Source organism: Rutidosis leptorrhynchoides, chromosome 9 (genome assembly GCF_046630445.1).
Source record: "Rutidosis leptorrhynchoides isolate AG116_Rl617_1_P2 chromosome 9, CSIRO_AGI_Rlap_v1, whole genome shotgun sequence".
NCBI classification, from domain to species: Eukaryota; Viridiplantae; Streptophyta; class Magnoliopsida; order Asterales; family Asteraceae; genus Rutidosis; species Rutidosis leptorrhynchoides.
This window is the reverse complement of record NC_092341.1, coordinates 35,617,458-35,643,320: the sequence shown is the minus strand read 5'-3', so window position 1 is coordinate 35,643,320 and position 25,863 is coordinate 35,617,458. Positions and strand designations below refer to the sequence as shown.

General features: G+C 32.9%; 2 protein-coding genes across 2 annotated transcripts; one reads left to right on the top strand and one right to left on the bottom strand.

Moving 5' to 3' along the window:
- The first annotated feature begins 2,412 nt into the window (after positions 1-2,412).
- On the top strand, positions 2,413-6,421 carry LOC139867940 (F-box/LRR-repeat protein At3g03360-like). The gene is made up of 4 exons (XM_071856283.1): positions 2,413-2,439; positions 4,647-6,192; positions 6,286-6,296; positions 6,401-6,421. The coding sequence occupies exons 1-4, from the start codon at positions 2,413-2,415 to the stop codon at positions 6,419-6,421; spliced, it is 1,605 nt and encodes a 534-aa protein (XP_071712384.1).
- A 7,918-nt stretch (positions 6,422-14,339) lies between these two features.
- On the bottom strand, positions 14,340-15,374 carry LOC139867939 (F-box/kelch-repeat protein At3g06240-like). The gene has a single exon (XM_071856282.1). The coding sequence runs from the start codon at positions 15,372-15,374 to the stop codon at positions 14,340-14,342; it is 1,035 nt and encodes a 344-aa protein (XP_071712383.1).
- Positions 15,375-25,863: the final 10,489 nt, after the last annotated feature.

Genomic DNA, 25,863 nt, shown 5'->3' with positions numbered 1-25,863 from the left:
TCTTGGAATGTCATGTTGAATATTTAGCATGAACATCCTATTCGTTGACATTAGCACCTTAGCAATCAAACCTCTTTTTTTGTCTCTTAAAGAAAGGGTACGATTTATCATGTGAATATCATAGCCTTTCTCTAAGAGTTATCCAATACTCAGTATATTCGTCTTCATATTGGGCATATAATACACGTTAGAGATAAATTGATGCCTTCCATTTTTCAAGCGGATGAGAATCTTACCTTTGCCTTTAACCGGAACTTTAGAGGAATCTCCGAAGGCGATATTTCCACTAATTACCTCGTCTAACTCCACAAACATGTTTTTGTCACCGCACATATGGTTGCTTGCACCCGTGTCGAGATACCACAAATTTGATTCTCCATTATCTTCACCTTTGCATGCTAGTAACAAAGTGTTTTCCACAGCTTCAGTATCTTCTTGTGCAAAATTTGCTCTTTCTTGCACGTAATTGTTTGACTTCTCGCATTCCGAAGCATAGTGGCCAAATTTATGACAATTATAGCATTTGGTTTGAGAATTGTCATACCTTGGCCTACTACTTCTGTAGCCTCTCCCGTGACCTCTTGTCGAGTGAAAATCTTGACTTCTTTCTTCATTTTTGTAAGAACTATAACCTCCACGTTTGATATATCCTTGCCCTCGTCCTCTGCCACGTACTTGACCACGACCTCGTTGACTCGTTTGATGAGTCTTTTCACTGTTCTCTTCCTTGAAAGAGAGTTTTGCTTGTAAAGCTTTCTCCAAAGGCTCTTTACTTTTCTTATTAAACCTCTCTTCATGGGCTTGTAGTGAACCCATGAGTTCATCGATAATCATTGATTCTAGATCTTTAGATTCTTCAATGGCTACGACTATATAGTCAAATTTTGAATCTAATGATCTAAGAATCTTCTCAATGACTCTTACATCACTTAGAGTTTCACCATTCCTTTTTAATTGATTGACAACCGCCAAGACTCTTGTAAAATAATCAGAAATTGATTCTGAGTCTTTCTTATTTAAGGATTCGAACTCACCTCGTAGTGTTTGTAGTCGAACCTTTTTCACCTTATCAACTCCCTTGTGAGAATTCTCCAAGATCTCCCATGGTTTCTTGGCGGTGGTTGCACTTGCAATTTTCTCAAAAGCTCCATCATCTACACTTTGTTGGATGATGGAAAGAGCCTTTTGATCATTGGTCTTCAATAACTTTTTCTCCTTGCTGAGAGAACTTTTTTCTGTAGGTTCCTCATAGCCTTCCTCCACAATCTCCCATAGGTCTTGTCCACCTAGGAACGTCTTCATTTGGATGCTCCATCGATCATAATTATCCTTTGTGAGGCGAGGAAACGTGATGACATTGTTGGCCATCATCTTGTCGAACCAAGCTCTTGATACCAATTTGTTGGAAATAGGAGGTTATGTATATTATTTGTGGAAGAGAGGATTGATGATTTAGATGTTTGATGGATATTGAAAGCTTTGTTTATTACTTGATTTGCTTTATTACAAATGATGGGTGAAGCACTCTATTTATACTACTCAATGGAGTAGTCTAGAACTCTTCATCAACTAATATCTAGATATTTTCTAAGTATTTTCTAGACTTAGATATTTTTACATGATTATTCTACACACATTGACTACTACACATTATATGAAGTTTCTAGATATTGGACTACAATCTTGATCCATATACTTGTATACTTGCAAGCCCATATCCAAAACAAATAGCCCAAATCAAGTTTAGTTTCCAACAAGTTTCTTATGTGATCAATTTGTGGACGAATAATTTCGAGTCAATACCTGTGCATTTTATGCAAAAAAAAATTTGGCTGGAAAAGCGAGTCGGAAAATCCAGATATACCATTTTTTTTTATAACAAAAATAGGAGGTTATTTGTTTCATGTCGATCTTTAATACATGGTAGATGTATATATTTGCTAAAGTTGTATGTTCGCTATATATTTTCTAAAGTTGATTGTTTGCCTTATATGTACTAATGACTTTGTTTGAACTGATCAACATGGTAGTTACAGAGAGGGAAAAAAACACAAGATGAATATTCCAAACTGGTAGGTAAGAATTATAAGAAACTACATCTTAATTGTACGCAATACCATGAAATTCCTTGTAATTTTTATGTAATAGTCTTGCCAATATTGCATAGATCTAGAGCCAGATAACTTCCTTGCATATATCTACACGATGACGAAGAAGATTGCAAAATATTTCAGATTATAACTCATTTCATTTATACCCACACTATACTGTGAGTTAGGGGGTTGTCGATGATGTTGACGGGTTTTAAAAATAACCTAACTCATACTTAATTGGTTAGACCCTTTCAACGAATTTGAGTTTTTCTTTGCTACCTTTGAATCTTAGAGAGTGGCTTCATCATAGGCAATAGTAATGGCTGCTGCCTCTGCAGTCTCAAACGTATTTCGGCAGCCTTTCCCCATGGTCATTGCATTACTCCTATGTAGTGTCTCTTCGTCTTTTGCCTTGTGTTCGTCATACAATCATTATTGGGGTTTGTTATCATACAATACGAAACTACCATCTTAACTTGTAATATACAGCAAGGTTGCAAAATTCGCTATTCGGGAATTAATGTCGGAACTTTGGAAGGAGTAATCGGCAATTCGGGGATTAATCGTGAAATATTCGGATTGTACTTTATACAGTTAAATATTAAAATTTCAAAAATTATATGTGTAAATATAGAAGAAAACCGTAAAGATAAACATAAACTTTAACATAATTGCCTACGATTGTTCATTTTGTTCAAATACTCTAAATTCTAGTTTAAATTAATGTTAAAATGTTGACCAATTTTGACTTTAACCGACTTTGATTACCAAATTCAATTTTGATCCATCAATCGACGTTGACCGATTAATTAAACGGATTTTGGAAAACCAGGACAGATTGCCCTTAAAAATAAAAATGAGTAATCGGGGAGTAATTGGGTTTTTTACAACACTGATATACATTACTTGAGATGTGTCAAAATACCCGCAGTTTTAGAAAAATTTTAGAAAAGTTATTGTTATAAGTTTGCTTTTTGTTTATTTTACGGTTTTATCCTTATTTTTTACAAACATGTTTGTTTTATATGCATAAGTAAGACGATAAAAGAACTTACCTTATAACTCTTATCTATATATAAAAGTGAACAATTAATTTGAAGTTGCGATAGCCCGAAAGAAATAAATGACAATAGAATTGAAATGAACGAAGTAGTTTAGTTGGATACTTGGATTTCAAGACTTTGAATTTTGACATTTGTGTCCATTTCCATAACTTTTTTTTATAATTTTTCTTAAATTTAACACAGAGAAATTTTATATCATTTTATATGGCAATTATAAATTATCCTTGACTAAGGAGAGAGAATGAGAGACAGAGAGAGGAGTTAGAAAACATCAAGAGAGAATGAGAGAGTCGGGCAATGGGCAGGCATGAGTGGACCACAATTATGGTGTTTAGGGTTCTGAACTGTAATGATACCGCAACCCGCAGGCGCACCACATATGTATGCGGGCAATCATTATTGTGCGTATGCGTGTTCTTGTGTGCGGTATGCGGCGTGCGATTGCCTTTGTTTCCGGTACGGCGGTTGCTTAGCTGTCAAGTAAATATCTTTTCCATAATTATATCCGTGATTCGGGGGAGTCAGTTATGGATGAGATTATCATGATCTGGGACGGTTCTAGAATTAGGGTTTGCCTATAAATACAAACCCTAATCATCATTCACCGGACACGGCACATTACGTAACCATCACATACGATACACGTTACGTAAAACAGCATCATTCAGCATCTTTTCAAGGTTAACAGGTTAGTCTTTTGTAAGCTAGTACCTACGAGCTTATTTGGGGCCTCTTGATCGACGACCGTTATCGGAGGTGGACTTAATCACTTGGCCACCCCGCCGACATCATCATGTCGGCCAGGGTTATTCACGGTAGCCGGACCGGAAAGCCACGTTCTAAGATCCTTAAACCCCTCTTTATGTATTGAGCAGACATATTAAACCCCACGGTTAAAATATGCATGATCAGGTTGACAAAAGGAATCGTCCATTGCTTTTTAGGAAGATCAAGTACAGATAATAAAGGGTTATAAGCACTTACTATTCACGTGAGTGCAACTTGACGAACAGCTAACATTCGTTCGGGTTAAGGATGTAGTTGGGACTAAATAATGACATTAAGTACTAATTGTTCAGTTACTTATAAAATGGAAGGGACGAAATGAACAAAAAAGTGATAACAAGGGAACTATTTATATACTATGTTTTCTCTCGAAAAAAAAAAACTGATCTGATCTCTAATAAATTTGACAGAACTAGGGTTTTAACATCAGTAACCGACGTTGCAGACTCTATAATTGGTGTACTGATTTTAAGGTAAATCCTTTAAAACTGTGAGGTAAGGTGTTTAAATAATGAACCCAAAATTTAACATGTTAGTTTCGCTGCTGAAACAACTAATTTTTTAACATCAATTTGTATTTGATTCTAGGGTGACTATTTTTATTAGGAATAAGTCTTAGATATCGCTTTTATTTATGTTTTTGCTTAACAAGAAATCTGCTGCTTTGAATTAGCTACTGAATTTTTTTATTTTTCTTCAGCAGATGAAGGAAGTGGAGAGAATCCACGGACCACAGTTAGAAGATATTCCGGTGGATTTGATCCACCGTATTCAGACGTTGTTGCCCGTTAAAGAAGCTGCTCGTATGTGTGTGATGTTAAAGTCATGGCTACACGCTTGGTCTACCACTACTACCCTTAGGTTTCATCCACCAAAAAAGCTTTTAAGCAAACAACAACTAAAAACGTACATCGATTTGATCAACCACACTTTACAAAGGTATCGCGTGAACAACATACCAATCACGAGTTTTGATCTTCACTTCCGAATCATAAACCAGGAATCACTTCCTTTTGTTAATAAATGGATTCATGCAGTAGCTTCTAGAAGCAGTCTAAAAGAGCTTTACCTCACAATATCTGTTCTCGAATCTATTACCTTGCCAGATGAGCTATTCTTGGGTGAAAACTTAGATACTGTTAGTGTAAAAGCTGACCCCCATTTCTTATTTTGGCATTCCCTTTTTATGAGAAACAATCTGGTTATAAAGTGTGTCAACTTACGAGTATTAGAGTTGATCGATGTGACGTTAAGTGATGAGACAGTTGTTGAATTATTGTCTACTTGTATCTTACTTGAAAAGATTAACCTTTCAAAATGTCAAGGGTTGAGCAGAATCAAGGTAAAAAACCTCCATTATCTTCGTGAACTAGAAATTACCCGAGGAAAACGAGATTCTACTCCAGAAATTTATGATGTCCCATGTCTTCACATATTTAAGCTCACGTTATTGCCCAATAGGAATAACCTTCTATCGGATTCGTTAGAAAGTGTGAGAGAATTAGTCTTAAATGTTGAAATCATGGATGATGTATATTCCAACATTATATCAAAGTTCCCTTTTCTTGACAGTTTGAGCCTTAACATTAGCTCTTGCAATCCGAATGTGTTGGATATTACATCCATTTCTTTGAAGAGACTGAACATATATCCGTTGCATTATGCCATGAAAATCGACATAAAAGCTTATGCCCCAAAATTAGATACGATCCATTACAAAGGCAATTCAATGCCTGGTCTCTTGTTTCCATCTACCGCTTCCGGCCAAATTGAGCTAACATTGGAGTTATTCAATCGAATAGATCAATCGTTCTTTCTTAAGACAAGGGAATTCCTCAAATTATCAAACAAGTTTAAAATTAAAATAATTGCTTGTAATTCTGTTTTTATAGTGCCGTTCAACTATGAAATAGAGGATATGATAAGACAGATCCAAATTCCGGCTATGAATGTTGAACGACTAACGTTTGAAACTGATTCACATAAAGGCTTATGGGAGAGCCCACGACTATTTCTCGAGGAACTTTTTTGTATTATGCGTCCCAATTACTTAACGATGACTCATCCAGGAATCAGGGGACCTTTGAAGCTAATTGCAAGGGAGATGATGGGACTCAGATTCAGAAAGGGGTACGGGCTAGGCCTAAAAAATGTGGAAATACAAAATCGTGTTGATGGAAAATGGATAACACTAACAAGTATATGGATAAGTTCACCTTACGGAATAGCTTCTCTCGACTACTATTGTGGTAACTTCAAACTAACTTGGTGTTCCCTATAGAAGCTACCATCTCCATTTATTATTTATTTTTAATAATTTTAGTATAATTCTAGTTTTATAGTTGCTGTTGCAGTATCCAGCATTCTATACTAGTTAATATGGTTTTGGTTTTGGTTTTTTTTTTTTTTTTTTTTTTTTTTTTTTTTTTTTTTTTGTGCTTTCTACTTATTGATTAGACTGTTTTCACCGAAGCTTAACAGCCCTTACTGAAACATATTTTTATGTGATGTGGATATCAATCAATATGATCGATTTGATCTATATTTTGTATCATGTTAATTAGTGAAGAGTTGCATAATGAATGACTGATGTAGATTAGAGTTTTATAGAATACAATTTAACTATTAAGGTGTATTGGGTCATGAGTGAATGATGTTGGGTCAGGTCTTGTTGGGTCGAGACACAGTTTTTCCAATCAACAAAATAATATATCTTTTTACAATCACCCCAGCAAAGAATATACTTTCCAGTCCTCAAAGTGAAATTTTGTTGAACCAAAGAGAATTATTTACATGATAATTTACTTTTTTCTGGCTTGAGTTTTAAATTTTTGGTTTTACCTACTGTACCCACTCGACCCACTCAACGGACCTATTGGACCAGCTTTGTAAAGGTTTTAATGGGACCTTTTTTTTCTACTGATTCAATAGGTAAACAATGGATCCAATGGATTCCTTTTAAGACTTAGGGTCTCATTTGCCATGTATAATGTTAATAGACTCAAACCAAAAACAAAATAAAATGCAATGCTTTAACTTCTACTTAGTTTTTTATATGATCAATTCATGCAAGAAATATTTAGAGTCAATACCTGTGCATTTTATGCAAAAAAGGGTTGTTACTAACCATGGGATGGTGAGGTCAGGTGTTCAAATCCATGTACGAAGCTAAAAAAATTTAATCCCCTTCGTAGCCACGCAAGTTCACCCGCGATGACTCAGGGGCCCCTGCAAAGTGGGTAGTCGCCCTGAGATTAATCGGCTCAAAAAGCGAGTCGGAAACCCAGATATACCAATTTTTTTTTTAACAAAAATAGGATGTTATTTGTTTCATGTCGATCTTTAATACAAGGTAGACTGATGTATATATTTGCTAAAGTTGATTGTTCGCTATATGTTTGCTAAAGTTAATTGTTTGCTTTATATTTACTAATGACTTTGTTTGAAGTGATCAACATGGTAGTTGTAGAGAGAAAAAAAAAACACAAGATGAATATTTGGAAGTGGTAGGTAAGATTATAAGAAAACTACATCTTAATTGTACGCAATACCATGAAATTCCTTAATTTTTGTGTAATAGTCTTGCCAATATTGCATAGATCTAGAGCCAGATAACTTCCTTGCATATATCTATCTACACGATGACGAAGAAGATTGCAAAATATTTCAGATTATAACTAATTTCATTTGCACCCACAATATATTGTGAGTTAGGGGGTTGTTGATGATGTTGACGGGTTTTAAAAATAACCTAACTCATACTTAACTGGTTAGACCCTTTCAAGGAATTTGAGTTTTGCTTTACTACCTTTGAATCTTAGAGAGCAGCTTCATCATATATAGGCAATATATGGCTGCTGCCTCTGCAGTCTCAAACGTATTTCGGCAGCCTTTCCCCATGGTCATTGCATTACTCCTATGTAGTGTCTCTTCGTCTTTTGCCTTGTGTTCATCATACAATCATCATGGGGTTTGTTATCATAAAATAGGAAACTACCATCTTAACTTGTACTCCAGACAACAAGGTTGCAAAATTCGCTATTCGGGAATTAATCTGCTGGAACTTCGGAAGGAGTAATCGGCAATTCGAGTTTAATCGTGAATTAATCGGATTGTACTTTATACATTTAAATATTAAATTTCAAAAATTATATGTGTAAATATAGAAGAAAATTGTAAAGATAAACATAGACTTTAACAAATTGTCTAAAAATTTTCATTTTGGTCAAATACTCTAAAATTCTAGATCAAATTCATGTAAAATTGTTGACCAATGTTGACTTCGACCGACTTTGATTACCAAATTGAGTTTTGATCCATAAATCGACGTTGACCGATAAAATAAACGGATTTTGAAAAATCGGAACAAATTGCCCTTAAAAATGAGTAACCGGGGAGTAATCGGGTTTTTTACAACACTGATATATATATTAATTGAGATGTGTCAAAATACACATAGTTTTTGAAAAGTTACTGTTATAAAGTGTACTTTTTGTTTACTTACGGTTTTATCCCTATTTTTTTTACCAACATGTTTGTTTTATATGCATATAAGTAAGACCATAAAAGAACTTACCTTATAACTCTCAATAAGAGTATTGATGATATTAGTTGAGTATGTATGTTATTTTGTAGGTTAACAAGGGTATATACAATATTCTCCCAAATTTTATGTAGCCACCGAGTTTATCTTGGTAGTCGTGCAATTACCCAAAAAGCTTTCCGTCAAACAATTACCTGAAAATATACCTGTCAAATTTGGATAACTAATGTGTACCAGGATACATTCTACAATATTCAGTTTAAAAGTCCATCACAAGTGCAGTTAATCACAATTGGTGGACAAAAACATTGTAGCATACTTGTATCTATATATCTATTTTAATTTAAATCATTAAGCTATTGTCACCGGAAGCATTTTTTATTAACAAGCATAAACCGCCTAAACCAGCTATTATAAAACTGAGCTAACTCATGGCTGGTCCATTTGGTAACAGACATGGGGCTTGAGCAGTTGTATTCCTTCAAATCAGTTCGTATTTATCTTCTTGGCTTATGGTACTTAGGATGATAAGGAGCAGCCTTCCCATTAATAAATGGTTCCCCTGCCACATGAAACACAAAAAAAAAAGTCTTTTTATTTAATTATGATACCACTAAGATAAGAAGCAACATACAATCACTAGTATATATTCACTTAAAAAAAAGGAATTTAATTAATACTCTGTAGCTTCTAACTAGCGGTATAAATGAGCCAAACTACTCTCGAGCTACCCGAACTCGACTAGTTAAAAACTCGATTCGAGCTGAGCCTAAACGAGCTCGAGCTCGAGCCCGAGCTTGAACATATTTTGAAGCTCGATCAGTAAACTAGTGCGAGCTCGAGTTTCATATCTCGAGCTGGCTCGCGAGCCTAAACGAGTTTTTTATATATACACACAAAATTACTATTTTTATAGTAATAAAATATAGTATATAATGTATAAGATAAATTCATAATAATTGTTATAATTTTTATATAGTTAAAATACTAATATTAAATCTTATAAAAAATATACAAAAACATATATGTAATATAATTAAATAAAAAAACTATTAATAAAAAACATTACGTAATAAACTAGTTGAATTCGAGCCGAGCTCGAGCTTCTATAATATCAAACGATCAAACGAGACGAGCTCCAACTTAAGATATTAGGCTCGAACCGAGCCGAGCTTGAGCTCTGTGAATTCCAAACGAGCCGAGCTCGAGCTCGGCTCGGCTCGGCTCGTTTGCAACCCTACTTGTAACTGTACACTTCACACAAAACATCACAAAAAGAGCTAATAAAAAAAAATAAACAGCAAGTGGTACCTCCATAGTCTTTGTTCTCTACGTCCATATATGAATCAGGTAGCACCCGAAGAACACCAGGTATCCCTAACAAAAAGCAATAGAGAAAAACAAGATATGATTATCTAAATTTCAAACAACCAAATTCGAAAGAAAAATATCTGTAGCTAATTACCTCGTAGCTTGAGAGAGTCATCTGAAGACACACTTGCTCCAAAACCATAATAACGACCTCTAGTCAAAACTGAATAGATTTTCATCGTTGCTTCATCATAACTAATTAATAAAATCACAAAACTTAGTCTTTTGGAAGCTTAAAAATAAGCTGACCTTTAATATACTGCATAAAATCATCTTCAGACCGAAGAAAGTATTATTCAACAATAATCACATTCCAAAATTTCAGCTTTACACTAATTAACAGATTTCTTACTCACATAAAATTAAATGAAACGTACAATACATAAAAAAAAAAAAAAAAAAAAAAAAAAAAAAAAAAAAAAAAATTAATGTCATAATTACTGAACCAAATATAATTAAACCCGAAAATAATACTACCTTCCAACAACTTTTGCTAAAGTATTGATAAACGAATCAATAATTTCATCTCGAGTAGGTGAACCTTCAGGTTTTTTAACGACAACAAGCCAATGTTCAAAATCACAGCCATCAAGCCAAATCTTTTTCTTTGGTGAAGGTTTCGACCGGATAGAGTGCGAGGACATTACCAAAGATCTGTTCCTATTCATCGTCTTGGCTCGAGCGATAGCATTATTTCTATCAAACTCCTCATGGTACTTAGCATCATAAGGAACAGCCTTCCCATCAATAAATGGTTCCCCTGCCCCATACAACACACAAACAATGAGTCTTCTTAATTAATCATTATACCCACAATATAGAAAGCAACATGCAATCACTTTTGTTTTTAAAACGAGATTGGAGTCACTGATTGGGAGGAGTTCCCACCACCCGATCATATCCGTTCCACGTGTTAAGGATGTTCCAGCGAAAAACTACCATAGAACAGGCTATGAGTGTAGACCCTCCGGAAGCTCCCGATGAACTCTGCCATAGGCCATGCTTACCTCCGGAGGACTCCATAACCAACTACAAAGCAAGTTGCATTATGAAATTTCTAAATGAGACTCGAACTCGAGAGCTCACGGACACCCAGAAAAACGGTAACCACTCAGCTAAATGGAGATGGTTAGGAACATACAATCACTAGTATATATCTATTGCATATAAATACATTTAACCGTTTGTAAGTGTACGCTTCAGACAAAACCTCACAAAAAGGGCTAATAAAATAAAAAACGGTAAGTGGTACCTCCATAGTCTTTGTTCTCTACGTCCACATATGAATCCGGTAGCACCCGGCGAACACTAGGTATTGCTAACAAAAAACAATAGAGAAAAACAAAATATGATTATCTAAAATTTCAAACAACCAAATTCGAAAGAAAAACATTTAGCTAATTACCTTGTAGCTTGAGAGAGTCATCTGAAGACATGCGTGCTCCAAAAGCATAATAACCTCTAGTCGAGACTGAATAGATTTTCATTCTTGCTTCATCATAACTAATAACCGAAACAAAAATCAATCACATAGTAACATCTCACTAAAATTTACAAGAAACTTGAAAAACAGCCCAATATGCACATAAACATACACACCAAAAAAGACACGCACATACACACACAATACTCTTGTACAAAAAATAACCATTTCGAAATTTAAAAATAAGCTGTCCTTGTAGAGTCCGCGGACATTACCAAAGATCCGTTCTGGTACTGTAAAACACGAATGTTGTTGACAACAGGTGCTGCCTGATGTAAACTGGCGGCGACAGGGATGAGTGGGAGGATGGAGGAAGGTGTGATGGTGGTTGAGATACGGGAAATTAGACTTCGGTTTGCAGTGAAGAGAACACGAGCTGCCATTTCAAGTTTGTTTGGATCTAAAATAAAACCCTAAGAGACAAACGCACATTAGTTTAATTTTATAGGGTGATCATCACACACAATTTAAGTACATATTATACCTTAAATTATACTTATAATAATAATAATATAAATTTAACTTCCTATATTAATCTAAGGGTATAATTGTAAGTTTATGAGTAAAATATATACATAGATGAAAAAATGGTGTGTGAGAATCACCTCCCATTTTATATCCCACATCTCAATTTAATTTTAATATTATAATTCTAATATTCTCCGTAGACGTGTTCATAAAATCGTCAAACCGTAAAAACTGGCCGAATCGTATTGATTTTATTAGTTCGGTCCAATTTTGAATATTGACGGTCCAGTCGCCAATTTCGAAATCACCAAACCGTGAAACCCAGTTTGGTTTACGGTTTTATTAGATCACCGACCGGTTAAACCAGTCTACTCAACCAAATTCGGTTTCAATTTATAACATTAAGTAGTTGGATTTGTAATATATATATATATATATATATATATATATATATATATATATATATATATATATATATATATATATATATATATATATATATGGTCATAATCAAGATGAGAGCACTTTTTTTAGGGGGAAGTGGGGGGAAGTAATTTTTTTTTTTTAAATTTTGGTTTTTTTCGAATTTTTTTTTTCAGACATCAAAATTAAGTAAAAATATGAACATTTTAAAAAGACACTTTGTGACGAATATTATTATTTTGGCGGTAAAACGCTCGAAGAAAAAAATAAAAACATTCAATACATTGAATGTTTTGATTCTGGGTTTATTTGCATCGTTTTGTTTTCATTTTATGTGAAGTGTTTTTTTCGAAATTTAGCAAGATTTAGAGTTTAGGGTTTAGAGTTTAGTGTTTTGGGTTTAGTCCCTAAACCCAAAACCTTAAACCCTAAACCATAAACCCTAAACCGTTCGTGTTAAAATATATTCAATCTAAACCCTAAATCCTAATTTATAAACCCAAAACCCTAATTTCTAAACCATAATAGCTAAACCCTAATTTTTAACCCCTTAATTTCTAAACCCTAATTTATAACCCCTTAAAAATACTTAGAATCAAAACATTCAATGCATTGAATGTTTTCATTTTTTTTCTTCGAGCGTTGTACCGCCAAAATAATAACATTCATCACAAAGTGTCTTTTTTAAATGTTCATATTTTCATGTGATCTTGATGCCTGAATTTTTTTTTTTTAAAACGAAAAAAAAAATTATTTCCCCCCACTTCCCCCAAAAAAGTGTTTCCCTCTTGATTATATATATATATATATATATATATATATATATATATATATATATATATATATATATATATATATATATATACACTAGTAAAAGGACCAGTGGAATCACGGATTTGTTTAAACTAAACAGTTTAATGGTATATTTTAGGTATTAAGTGAATTTAAATGCTAAAGTCATTTAGTTTAATGACCCGACGGATTCCGACTAAGAAACCTCTCGTTGTTTTTTTCAAACACATTGAAGTACTTAACTTTATCGGAATAAATGAAGTACATTTATTCTCTCACCATCAACTTCCAATTTTTATCACAATTACTATTTTTCTTGTCATAAAAGCTTAAATTAGAACCTTTTATTGAGACGTGTATTTCGTATACATATATAACGTGATTAATCTCATAAAGAGAACCCAAATTTGAATTTGAATAATATTATAATAATAATAATAATTAATAACTAATGAGAGTGAATTTTTTTCCCTAAAAACATGAAATAAATAAATAAGTAGATTTAATTTAATTAGTCATTATTAGATTAATGACATTACCTTAAGGTCTTAAATTTTTTTCTTTTTCTTTTAATTTTTTCATAACAAATGAGTTAGCCTAATAATGCCATCATCATTTTTAGAATGTTAATAGAAACTATATATATATATATATATATATATATATATATATATATATATATATATATATATATATATATATATATATATATATATATATATATATATATAAGGGAATCACTTTTTTTGGGGGGAAATGGGGGGAGATAAATTTTATTTTTTTTATAAAGATTTTAGCTCGAAGAAATAAATGATAACAATTAATGTTTTAATTAGAATTTTTTCTCATCGTTTTTTTTTTCATCTTATGTGAAGTGTTTTTTTTTTTCAAAATTTAGCTCGAATTATAGTTTAGGACTTATAGTTTAGGGCTTATAGTTTATAGTTTAGAGTTTAGTGTTTTAGGTTTAGTCCATAAACCCAAAACCCTAAATAATACTATTCATCTTTAAAATCCAATCCTCCATTCATTATTCATTATTCATTATTCATTATTCATTGTTATTGTCATCAATTTTTTTAGTAAGATAATACTTATATATCAGCCTAAATATGAACATGAATTCATATTTAAATCTCTAGATCGAAGAATATATATACGAACTACGAAATTGCCAATTAATTGAAAACAAAATCTGCAACTACTCTCAAAGAGAATGTAGAGATGTTAAACAGCAAAAAGATCTAATGGTGAAAGCAAGCTTTCTACATACTCAACTGAGCGTAATCTCATGAATTCTATAATCACGACCAATCTTATCGAATCGTTATGATTTGTGAGAGTATTTGATACTCTTTCAAATGAATCATTTGACTTATCAAAGATAACTGGTTTGAGCCATCAGTCAAAAGAATTTTTCCATTAGCCAAAATACACATAGGGTGGAAATTGTCGAAATAGTAGTTATATTCCAAACCGAATGTAAAGGTATGTGCTTTCGACCATGGATTATTAATCTTGACTCCTTGTTCTTCTTTCATCATCCACAACTCGAATCCAATATCCGTCTTCTTGTCTATCATGCAAAGGCATCCATTTAGTGAACCCAAAATTACGCCAACATACTGATCATCATCATCTGCACATGAATAGTACAACTTAGTAGCATCTTTCCCACTAGGTAAATTTATATTCGAAAACACCATCTCCTTAATATCGAGAGCTAAGATCCCAAAATCGATAACAGAAATAAACCAATATAAACAGTCATTTAGAAATATACCCTCACCCCATAAGTGAGTATTTCTCTTGAGCCGGTACTTTGGTGAAGTGCCCCGCCACGAACTACTTTTAATATCAAAGACATCACAAGTAATCCACGAGGGATCGTCAAGATCTCCAAATCTAAAAATCTTCAAGTCGTTTGTCGTTGCACCATATCCAAATCCAAAAGTATAGAAAGGTCTAAATTTTGAAGAGGGTGGATCCATAACATCTAGTAACTTGGATGCACGGGTTAACGGATTGTATAAATACATATGACAATGGAAGCACAAATCAGTAACAACTAAAATGACTATGCCTTTGAGCGTTCCAACAATAGAGACTCTTGTATACTCACTAATAATTTCTTCAAAAGGAGAAGGAATTTTCTTTAGGGAAGGAGCTTCCTTTTCGTCTATAACGACAAAAGGCGTTGGGTGTTTGAGAAGAATCATTCGACGTGATCTCGATTCCATAAAAGAAGGATCTGAAATTAAACGATTCCAATGTTGTGATACGCATCTAAACCGAAGTAAAGACTTACCGGGAAGTCGAGCAAGAATATTATTAAGAATGTCATCGTGCATTTTGTTAGTTTGTATCCAGCTAGCTAGCTAGCTATATATGAAACACGGAAGGATATATATATATATATATATATATATATATATATATATATATATATATATATATATATATATATATATATATATATATATAATTAATTAACGAATATATAAACGTACACATGAGAAACTGAAACCTTCTACTCAAATTTCGGATCTGAATTTATAGGAAGTAGCACATATAATAGGATCTGAGAATGAATAGGTATTTCTTCACGATCACTCAATAATAAATATAAATATAAATATGAATATGAATATTAATAAGTAGAAAGTACAAAAAGAAAAAGAAAAAAAAAAATTTAACTTCTATAGAATGCTGGATACTATGCAACAGTAACAACAATGCTAAAAATTATAAAAATTAAAAAAGAACTGGAGATGCATGGTAGCTTCTATAGAGAAGACCAAGTTAGTTTGAATTCACCACAATAGTAGTCGAGACAAGCTAATCCGTTATGTGACGGTTATCCATTTTCCATCAATGCGATTTTGTATTTCAACATTTTTGAGGTCCGGCCCGTACCACTTTCTGAATTTCAGTCCCATAATCTCCCTTGCAATTAGCTTAAGGGGTCCCCTGATTCCCGGATGACTCACTGTTAAGTAATTGGGATGCATAATACAAAAAAATGCCTCAAGAAGTAGTCGCGGGCTCTTCCACAAGCCTTTATCGGAATAACTTATAAACATTAGTCGTTCAACATTCATAGCCGGAACTTGGATCCTTCTTCTCATATCCTCTATTTCATAGTCGAATGGAACTATAAAAACAGAATTATCATCAATTATTTTAACCTTAAACGTTTTTGACAAATTGAGTACTTCCCTTATCTTAAGAAAGAATGATTGACCAATGTGATTGAATAACTCCAATGTTAGTTCAATTTGGCTGGGAGCGATTGATGGAAACAATAGAGCAGGGACTAAATTGCCTTTGTAATGGATGTTGTCTAATTTTGGAGCATATACTTTTATGTTGATTTGGACGCCAAAAGCCAAATATACAATCAGTCAATTCAAAGAAACGGATGCAATATCTAATTTTTGAGTTTGTCTTCGTTGGTTGTATGGTGTGTTTTTTTTGTTGTTGGAAGTGTCGTTTTGTTTCGTGGCCCTTGTTTAGTGTTATGGGTTGATGTTAGTCGTGTCGATTGTTTATCGTTGTATTTGCTAGCTTCTGGCTAGTTTTTTTTATTATTTAATCATTTTCTTGCTTTTCGAAAAAAAAAAAACCATTTTGTTTCATTAGTTGAAGTGCATGACCCACCCATATTACTTTCTTGACTTCTTCACGTATAGTAGTCTAGTAGATTCAATATGCAAAACTTTCATGCAAGTGTAAATGAAGGACCATGTCAGATGTGTCTATAGTATCATTTCATTAAGCCCTATCAATAATGAAATCATTGGGACTTCATTATTTTAGAAACATAATTTTTATGTTTTTGAGGCAAAAAAAAAAAAAAAACCAAATTTAGAAACTTCTTGAAAACAATCAGAGGAAGATTGAGACACAGAGTAATTTCCAAAGAAATTTTATGGTTGCACATTTACTGGAGAACTAACATCATATACAAGTTACTATTACCAAACATTTAACCTCATCCATCATGACCAAACAAAAGCAACCTGATGAAAGATTAAAGTTGGAAAAAAAATACCTTCTCTACGAACATCATATCTGGAAAATACTAAAGCATAATCCCTCAAATCAATCACCTATATTTTTTAATCAACCTGCAAATTAAGCACTTTTACTAGTTAATTAAACTGAAAAAATGAATTAATATAATCCAATATATATTGGGGAAGCACACAATAAAGCATGATGTAGTAAAGATCTTGACTTGAAGTCGACAACAGACTTAAGTAATGAGGAGTTTCAATCCTATAAAAACCACATTTCAAAATTCTAGAACTGTAGACCATGAAATCAGTAGCTAATAATCAGTCACATGACTAACTCAACAACTCAATGACTCGTTCAATTCAATGTGAAAGGGAGGACATTACTCAAATACTATTGATGTCAATGGGCTATTCATACCCATTTCTCAAAAGTAATCATCAAATAACTTTTATTTTCCGATTATAAAATTAGGAAACTTGTGGAATTTTTTGTATGTAGAAAACAGAGAAGAAGCACATATGGATTTTTAATGGTCGTTATCTTCCAATTATCATACAAATTGATGATTTGACGCTTGTATGACTAAGAAGATAGCAAATCATCTGATAACAATAATCACAACGATGACTCCAACGTATAATTACATAACAATAATCATCAGATAGCATATAATACATACGGATACAAATTGATGATCGGCAAGAATTAACCACATGAAGGAAAACTCTAAATAACAATAATCACGTAAATGTATAATTATATAACTATTTATATACCTTCTTGTATAGTGTACAATGTCCAATGTTGTAAAAATCAAGGATTGCAAAATCGATCTTCAGATAGCGTATTCCATCAAACCTTAGAGTGACTCCAATTGATTCGTAATTGAAATATCGATTTTGGTTTCTTCGCCTCTGAGATTACTGAATATTGATTTTGTTGGCGTACTGATAAACCCTAAAGCAAATGTTTAATTCATCCGTAAGTTACTAATCTCTCAGATTACTAAAATCAATCGAAACGTAGAGTGGCAATACCATATGACGATCTGTTAGGATATTATGTTAGGATATTAGGACCCAAACAACGCAAGTGATTCTTCAAGATCACTCACCCACTTAATGAACGAAAGAATATAAATACGAAAAAGTAAATCGACACAAGATATAACGTGGTTATATGCAATCGTTGTGATTGCTTTAGTCCACGGACCAACTAGAGATCGTTTATTTACTGAATATTTGAGAGTGGTGTGTTACAATGACTATGAATGAGCTCTATATATAGAGCAAACAAGAAACCAACCAAACTACAACTTGATCTTCAAGTGTGCTAGTAATCATGAAAGATAAACCAACTAGCCATGCTTTACACCCACTAATGACATGATCACAGCCACAATTAGTGGTGCAAAGCAACCCACTAAGCACCTAAAGTGAAAGGAGAATCAATCAAGATCGGATCCCATGTGTGCAAGTTGCCCACTTGCTGCCAGACATCGTGCGCGCCGTGCACACTCCCACGTGCTCGCCGTGCACACTCCCAAACTTCGAGCAAGCCTTCTGATCAAAACTTCTCTAGTGCGCGCAGGGAGCGCGCCGCGCACCATCACCGCGCACAATCAACTTGCTCTGTTTTTGATCTGTTTTTCTCTGTTTCACGCGCACCGAAATCTGCAAAATCCGTGCAAGTATTGAAACATTTTTTTTTTTCTCGTTTTGTATAAATGTCTCCATACTCTAACAAATCTCCCACTTGGAGACTTTGAACAAAACTCCAATCATATCAATGAATTAACCAAGAACATTAAACCACCTTCGATTACCGCCAAATACCATTTGGGACACGCACGCTCAACACATACTTCTGATGAGTAGACTTTCGATAAAAGGTCTTCAATACTACTTGTTAAACTTGTAACACCATTCACATCTCTAGTTGGGGTCTTCTCTCATCAATTCATGAGAAGACCAATTGAGGTAATGCAAAACCTCAATTTCTCCGTTGTAACCACCTTAGTAAACATATCGGCAGGATTCTTCGTACCAAGGATTTTCTCCAAGAATAAAGTACCATCATTTATATGTTGTCGAATAAAATGATACCTTATCTTGATGTGTTTCGTTCGACTATGAAACACCGGATTCTTCCCAAGATGAACCGCACTTTGATTATCACAATACAAGACGCAATAGTTTTGTCTTTCTCGTTTTGTATAAATGTCTCCATACTCTAACACGATCTACTTTCTGAATAATAGAACAACGATTATTTAGTCTTAACCTAGTGTACATTATAAGATTTTAGAAGCTGTAAAAAAACAGTATTGATAATTTAACTAATAGTATTATTTATCTCATTAAATTAAATTATCCTCTGTTAAAAATTTTAGAAGCTGTATACATACATATTGACAACAAGATTTAGGGTCTGTTTACTTTTATTTTCATTAAGTCCTGTATGGATATGTACGGCAGAATGGATAACAATTAGTCATATGGAGTAAGTAGAGAAATTATATAGCTGTTTACTTTTTATGCTGAATCAATAGTCTGAATGACAAAATGACAATTTTAACCTTACAATGAATATAAATAAATAAATTACTCCGTATATGTTACTCCTGATACATACATGGACCAAATAAATAGTGAATGGTTAACTAATTATCACTTTTTGTTCTTCATAAACATGAAAACATATCTAACTTGAATAAAATAAAAAACACAATTACAAACGCAATATATTAATTATTCGATGTGTACATGTTCTCAGGTATTCATATACAATCCATTTTCTACATATAAACACAAATATAGATACAAATATCTTCACTTTTAATCTCGTATATATCGATTTGTACATACGCTTATCTACTCGTATGCATCAATTTCCTATTTTTCTTATCTTTAGCTTTTGTAATATCCTTCTTATCTTCATATCTTATCATGCTAGGGACTAGAGATTCACCTTCGATTTGAAAACCCCAAATATAAAACCTAGAAAATCTCATTACACCCACATCAAATGCTCTAACAAAAAAAACCCCAAATCAAAAATTTTTCGAAAAAAGAACCTGACCTTTGAGTGGAGATGTGAGATTGGTGTTTGATGGAGAATTAGTGGAAAAATTACAGTTAGGAGCTTCGATTGCAATAGGGTTTTTAGTAGATCTTTTGTGCATAGAAAAATTAGCAGAGAGAAAGAAGGATAGATGTGGAAATGAAGTAGCTACATGGGGACAACACCCCTTTTCTACATTATTCAGACAGCTGTGGGGTAAGATAAGTTAAAAAATTAAGTCAAAAGTAAACAAGGTCATGTGCTTACCGAATAATATTCTCAAACCATTAATCCTCAAAAAGTCAAAAGTAAACAAGCCCTATGTATTACTCTAACGCTCCATGAATATATCATATATCATATCATATCTCAATATTAGAAAACACCAAATGAGTAAACTAATTAAATATCATATCTCAATATTAGAAAACACCAAATGAGTAAACTAATTAAATAGCTTGTATAATCTTTTAACAATACCCAGCTAAATATAAAATATTAAAACTATTTAGATAAGTAGTGAAGCCCCAGTTTTTGATAAATAGGAAACCCTAAGTCTGCAAATCGCCACATAAAAAATATTGAGTATTCCAATAGTATGACATTACATGATATCTTCATTGTAAGATAAGGATTTAAAACAGATTTAATTGGAACGATGACGGATTCGTTTTGACTGATTCAAAATGTTTGATATGAGGGATACTTTAGAGCGGCGTTTCTACATACGATTCCATGTTAGCCTTTTTGACCGACTCATTGAGTGTTTTTGTGGGCAAGTGTGTGATGGTGTTATGGCGTAGTGAAGTTTGTAAGGGAGCTCCCAACCGTTACTGCTTGACTCCCGTATTCGTACTCGTACAATACACAGCTTTTAGATGTATGTACTATTGGTATATACACTCCAATGATCAGCTCTTAGCAGCCCATGTGAGTTACCTAACACATGTGGGAACCATCATTTGGCAACTAGCATGAAATATCTCATAAAATTACAAAAATATGAGTAATCATTCATGACTTATTTACATGAAAACAAAATTACATATCCTTTATATCTAATCCATACACCAACGACCAAAAACACCTACAAACACTTTCATTCTTCAATTTTCTTCATCTAATTATCTCTCTCAAGTTCTATCTTCAAGTTCTAAGTGTTCTTCATAAATTCTACAAGTTCTAGTTACATAAAATCAAGAATACTTTCAAGTTTGCTAGCTCACTTCCAATCTTGTAAGGTGATCATCCAACCTCAAAAAATCTTTGTTTCTTACAGTAGGTTATCATTCTAATACAAGGTAATAATCATATTCAAACTTTGGTTCAATTTCTATAACTATAACAATCTTATTTCAAGTGATGATCTTACTTGAACTTGTTTTCGTGTCATGATTCTGCTTCAAGAACTTCGAGCCATCCAAGGATCCGTTGAAGCTAGATCCATTTTTCTCTTTTCCAGTAGGTTTATCCAAGGAACTTAAGATAATAATGATGTTCATAACATCATTCGATTCATACATATAAAGCTATCTTATTCGAAGGTTTAAACTTGTAATCACTAGAACATAGTTTAGTTAATTCTAAACTTGTTCGCAAACAAAAGTTAATCCTTCTAACTTGACTTTTAAAATCAACTAAACACATGTTCTATATCTATATGATATGCTAACTTAATGATTTAAAACCTGAAAACACGAAAAACACCGTAAAACCGGATTTACGCCGTCGTAGTAACACCGCGGGCTATTTTGGGTTAGTTAATTAAAAACTATGATAAACTTTGATTTAAAAGTTGTTATTCTGGGAAAATGATTTTTATTATGAACATGAAACTATATCCAAAAATTATGGTTAAACTCAAAGTGGAAGTATGTTTTCTAAAATGGTCATCTAGACGTCGTTCTTTCGACTGAAATGACTACTTTTACGAAAACGACTTGTAACTTATTTTTCCGACTATAAACCTATACTTTTTCTGTTTAGATTCATAAAATAGAGTTCAATATGAAACTATAGCAATTTGATTCACTCAAAACGGATTTAAAATGAAAAAGTTATGGGTAAAACAAGATTGGATAATTTTTCTCATTTTAGCTACGTGAAAATTGGTAACAAATCTATTCCAACCATAACTTAATCAACTTGTATTGTATATTATTTAATCTTGAGATACCATAGACATGTATACAATGTTTCGACCTATCATGTCAACACATCTATATATATTTCGGAACAACCATAGACACTCTATATGTGAATATTGGAGTTAGCTATACAGGATTGAGGTTGATTCCAAAATATATATAGTTTGAGTTGTGATCAATACTGAGATACGTATACACTGGGTCGTGGATTGATTCAAGATAATATTTATCGATTTATTTCTGTACATCTAACTGTGGACAACTAGTTGTAGGTTACTAACGAGGACAGCTGACTTAATAAACTTAAAACATCAAAATATATTAAAAGTGTTGTAAATATATTTTGAACATACTTTGATATATATGTATATATTGTTATAGGTTCGTGAATCAACCAGTGGCCAAGTCTTACTTCCCGACGAAGTAAAAATATGTGAAAGTGAGTTATAGTCCCACTTTCAAAATCTAATATTTTTGGGATGAGAATACATGCAGGTTTTATAAATGATTTACAAAATAGACACAAGTACGTGAAACTACATTCTATGGTTGAATTATCGAAATCGAATATGCCCCTTTTTATTATGTCTGGTAATCTAAGAATTAGGGAACAGACACCCTAATTGACGCGAACCCTAAAGATAGATCTATTGGGCCTAACAAACCCCTTCCAAAGTACTGGATGCTTTAGTACTTCGAAATTTATATCATATCCGAAGGGTGTCCCGGAATGATGGGGATATTCTTATATATGCATCTTGTTAATGTCGGTTACCAGGTGTTCACCATATGAATGATTTTTATCTCTATGTATGGGATGTGTATTGAAATATGAAATCTTGTGGTCTATTATTATGATTTGATATATATAGGTTAAACCTATAACTCACCAACATTTTTGTTGACGTTTTAAGCATGTTTATTCTCAGGTGATTATTAAGAGCTTCCGCTGTCGCATACTTAAATAAGGACAAGATTTGGAGTCCATGCTTGTATGATATTGTGTAAAAACTGCATTCAAGAAACTTATTTTGTTGTAACATATTTGTATTGTAAACCATTATGTAATGGTCGTGTGTAAACAGGATATTTTAGATTATCATTATTTGATAATCTACGTAAAGCTTTTTAAAACCTTTATCTATGAAATAAAGGTTATGGTTTGTTTTAAAAATGAATGCAGTCTTTGAAAAACGTATCATATAGAGGTCAAAACCTCGCAACGAAATCAATTAATATGGAACGTTTTTAATCAATAAGAACGGGACATTTCACATTGTGCCTCAGACCCATGCGATCACATGGGAAGTCTAGACAGGCCACATCTATTTAAACTCGGTCTGTTTTCTGATTTCTGATTCATTTGTTTCTTATCTATCTATCTATAGATATTACTCCGTATTATTTATTTTATTTATTTTATTTATTTACTAATATTATTAAATTAAAGATTATTATTAATCTTACTAATATTAGTATTAGTATTATTATTATTATTCGTAGTATTATACATAAAATACTACGACGAGGTCATGAGCGTGTCACTTTCAAAATGGTTTTTTGAGCGGGATAGAGCTAAGAAAATTATGGGTTATAGCTATGGAGGTTATGGGTATGATTTTTGGATTATGCTTGTAAAGTCAAACCTAGTGTTTATCATCTCCGTTACGTTTACGTACTTTCCTACAATATTGAATCTCAATATTGATACGTAAGCACTCATATTTTATCTTTTATATATTAATTGTGTATCCATGTCCAGTGCTCGAGTATATATATTTATACATGCTTGTATGCTAAATTTCGTCGTTAAACAGTTATAATGAATCACGAATTAAATACATATATTACTGGTAAAAGGTATATGATATACATGTTTTTGAAAAGCTGGCGAAAAATCAATAACTTTTCATTTAGATATCGAATAGTTTCGATGAACGGATTAAGAGATATGATCAACTGAATTATGATTGACGTTAATTGAAATTGCTTTTGAATCTGCAATTAAGATTTAAACAACTTGTTTACGAGATTGATAAAATGGATTTTTAAATATTACCAGCCGAGTAACTGAAATCTTATATAAGGCACGTCTCGTTTTGTTGAACAATTGTCAAAACTGATTGTTTTATCATATTTTAAAGCCTTATAAAAACTATAGTTTAATTTTACAAGAATTGAAAAACTATGTGAAATATTAAAATGATTCGATTGCCATGATCATTCAACTATTGTATGGAGTCAGATTGACTTTTTGAAATAACTTTTGATAACTATTGTATGTCGATCTCGAGAATTAGGATTGTGATACACTATGACCTGACCTAGCTTGATAAACAATTATTGACCAACATATGTTCTCTAGGTTGAGATCTATGATTATTTGGTAATTCGAGTTTCGATCACATTTTGGTGAACGACTTTATATGTGGCTAAGGTGAGTTTCATTTGCTCCCTTTTTAATTGGTTTTGCAATCTATATTTTTGGACTGAGAATACATGCACTTTATTTTAAACGCAATGGATACAAGTACATACTAAATTCTACACTGAGTTTGAACCGAAAATCCCTTAGCTTTGGTAACTAGTAACTGCCAGTTATAAGAACTGGTGGGCGCGAGTAGTAGTATATGGATCCATAGGGCTTGATATCCCCGTCCGAGCTAGAGCGCTAGCCTTTTAACGGACGTATGCTATTTGAGAAGCGTACACGTTGGTTTGCGTGTATTATTAAGATGATTATACAAAGGGTACAAATTATATATACGTTAAGTTTAGTTACCAGGGTGCTCAATCTTGTAGAATATTTTGATAAACGTTTTTGGATGAAACAACTGAAATCTTGTGATCCACCTTTATATACAGATTATGCGAAACACTAAAACTATGAACTCACCAACCTTTGTGTTGACACTTGTTAGCATGTTTATTCTCAGGTTCCTAGAAGTCTTTCGCTGTTTGCTTATATGTTAGACAAGCTATGTACATGGAGTCTTACATGGCATATTTATTAAGGAAATGTTGCATTCACCAAATCATCACCATGTATCTTATTTTGACTGCATTGTCAATGGAAGTACTATTGTAAACTATTATTTACGGTGATTGTCTATATGTAGAAATCATCAGATGTCGAAAACCTTTGATTTAAATATTCATTTATGGTGTGCCTTTTAAAAAGAATGCAATGTTTACAAAACGTATCATATAGAGGTCAAATACCTCGCAATGAAATCGATGAATGACGTGTTCGTCCATATGGATTTGGAGCGATCGTCACAACAACCGTTAGAAATTCTGAAATGGAAATGGAAGCACATTACCATGGATTTCATCACAAAGTTACCAAAGACGGCGAGAACCCAATTTGACTCGATTTGGGTAGTAGTTGATCGATTGACGAAAAGTGCTTTGTTTCTTCCCATTTGGGAAGCAATATCGTCGGAGACCTTGGCTAAGTTGTTTATCAAGGAGGTGATATTGAGACACGGGGTTCCTATATCTATTATTTCGGATCGGGATACTCGTTTCACATCTCGGTTTTGGGAAAAGTTTCATGAAGATATGGGTACACAATTGAAATTGAGCACGGCGTATCATCCTCAAA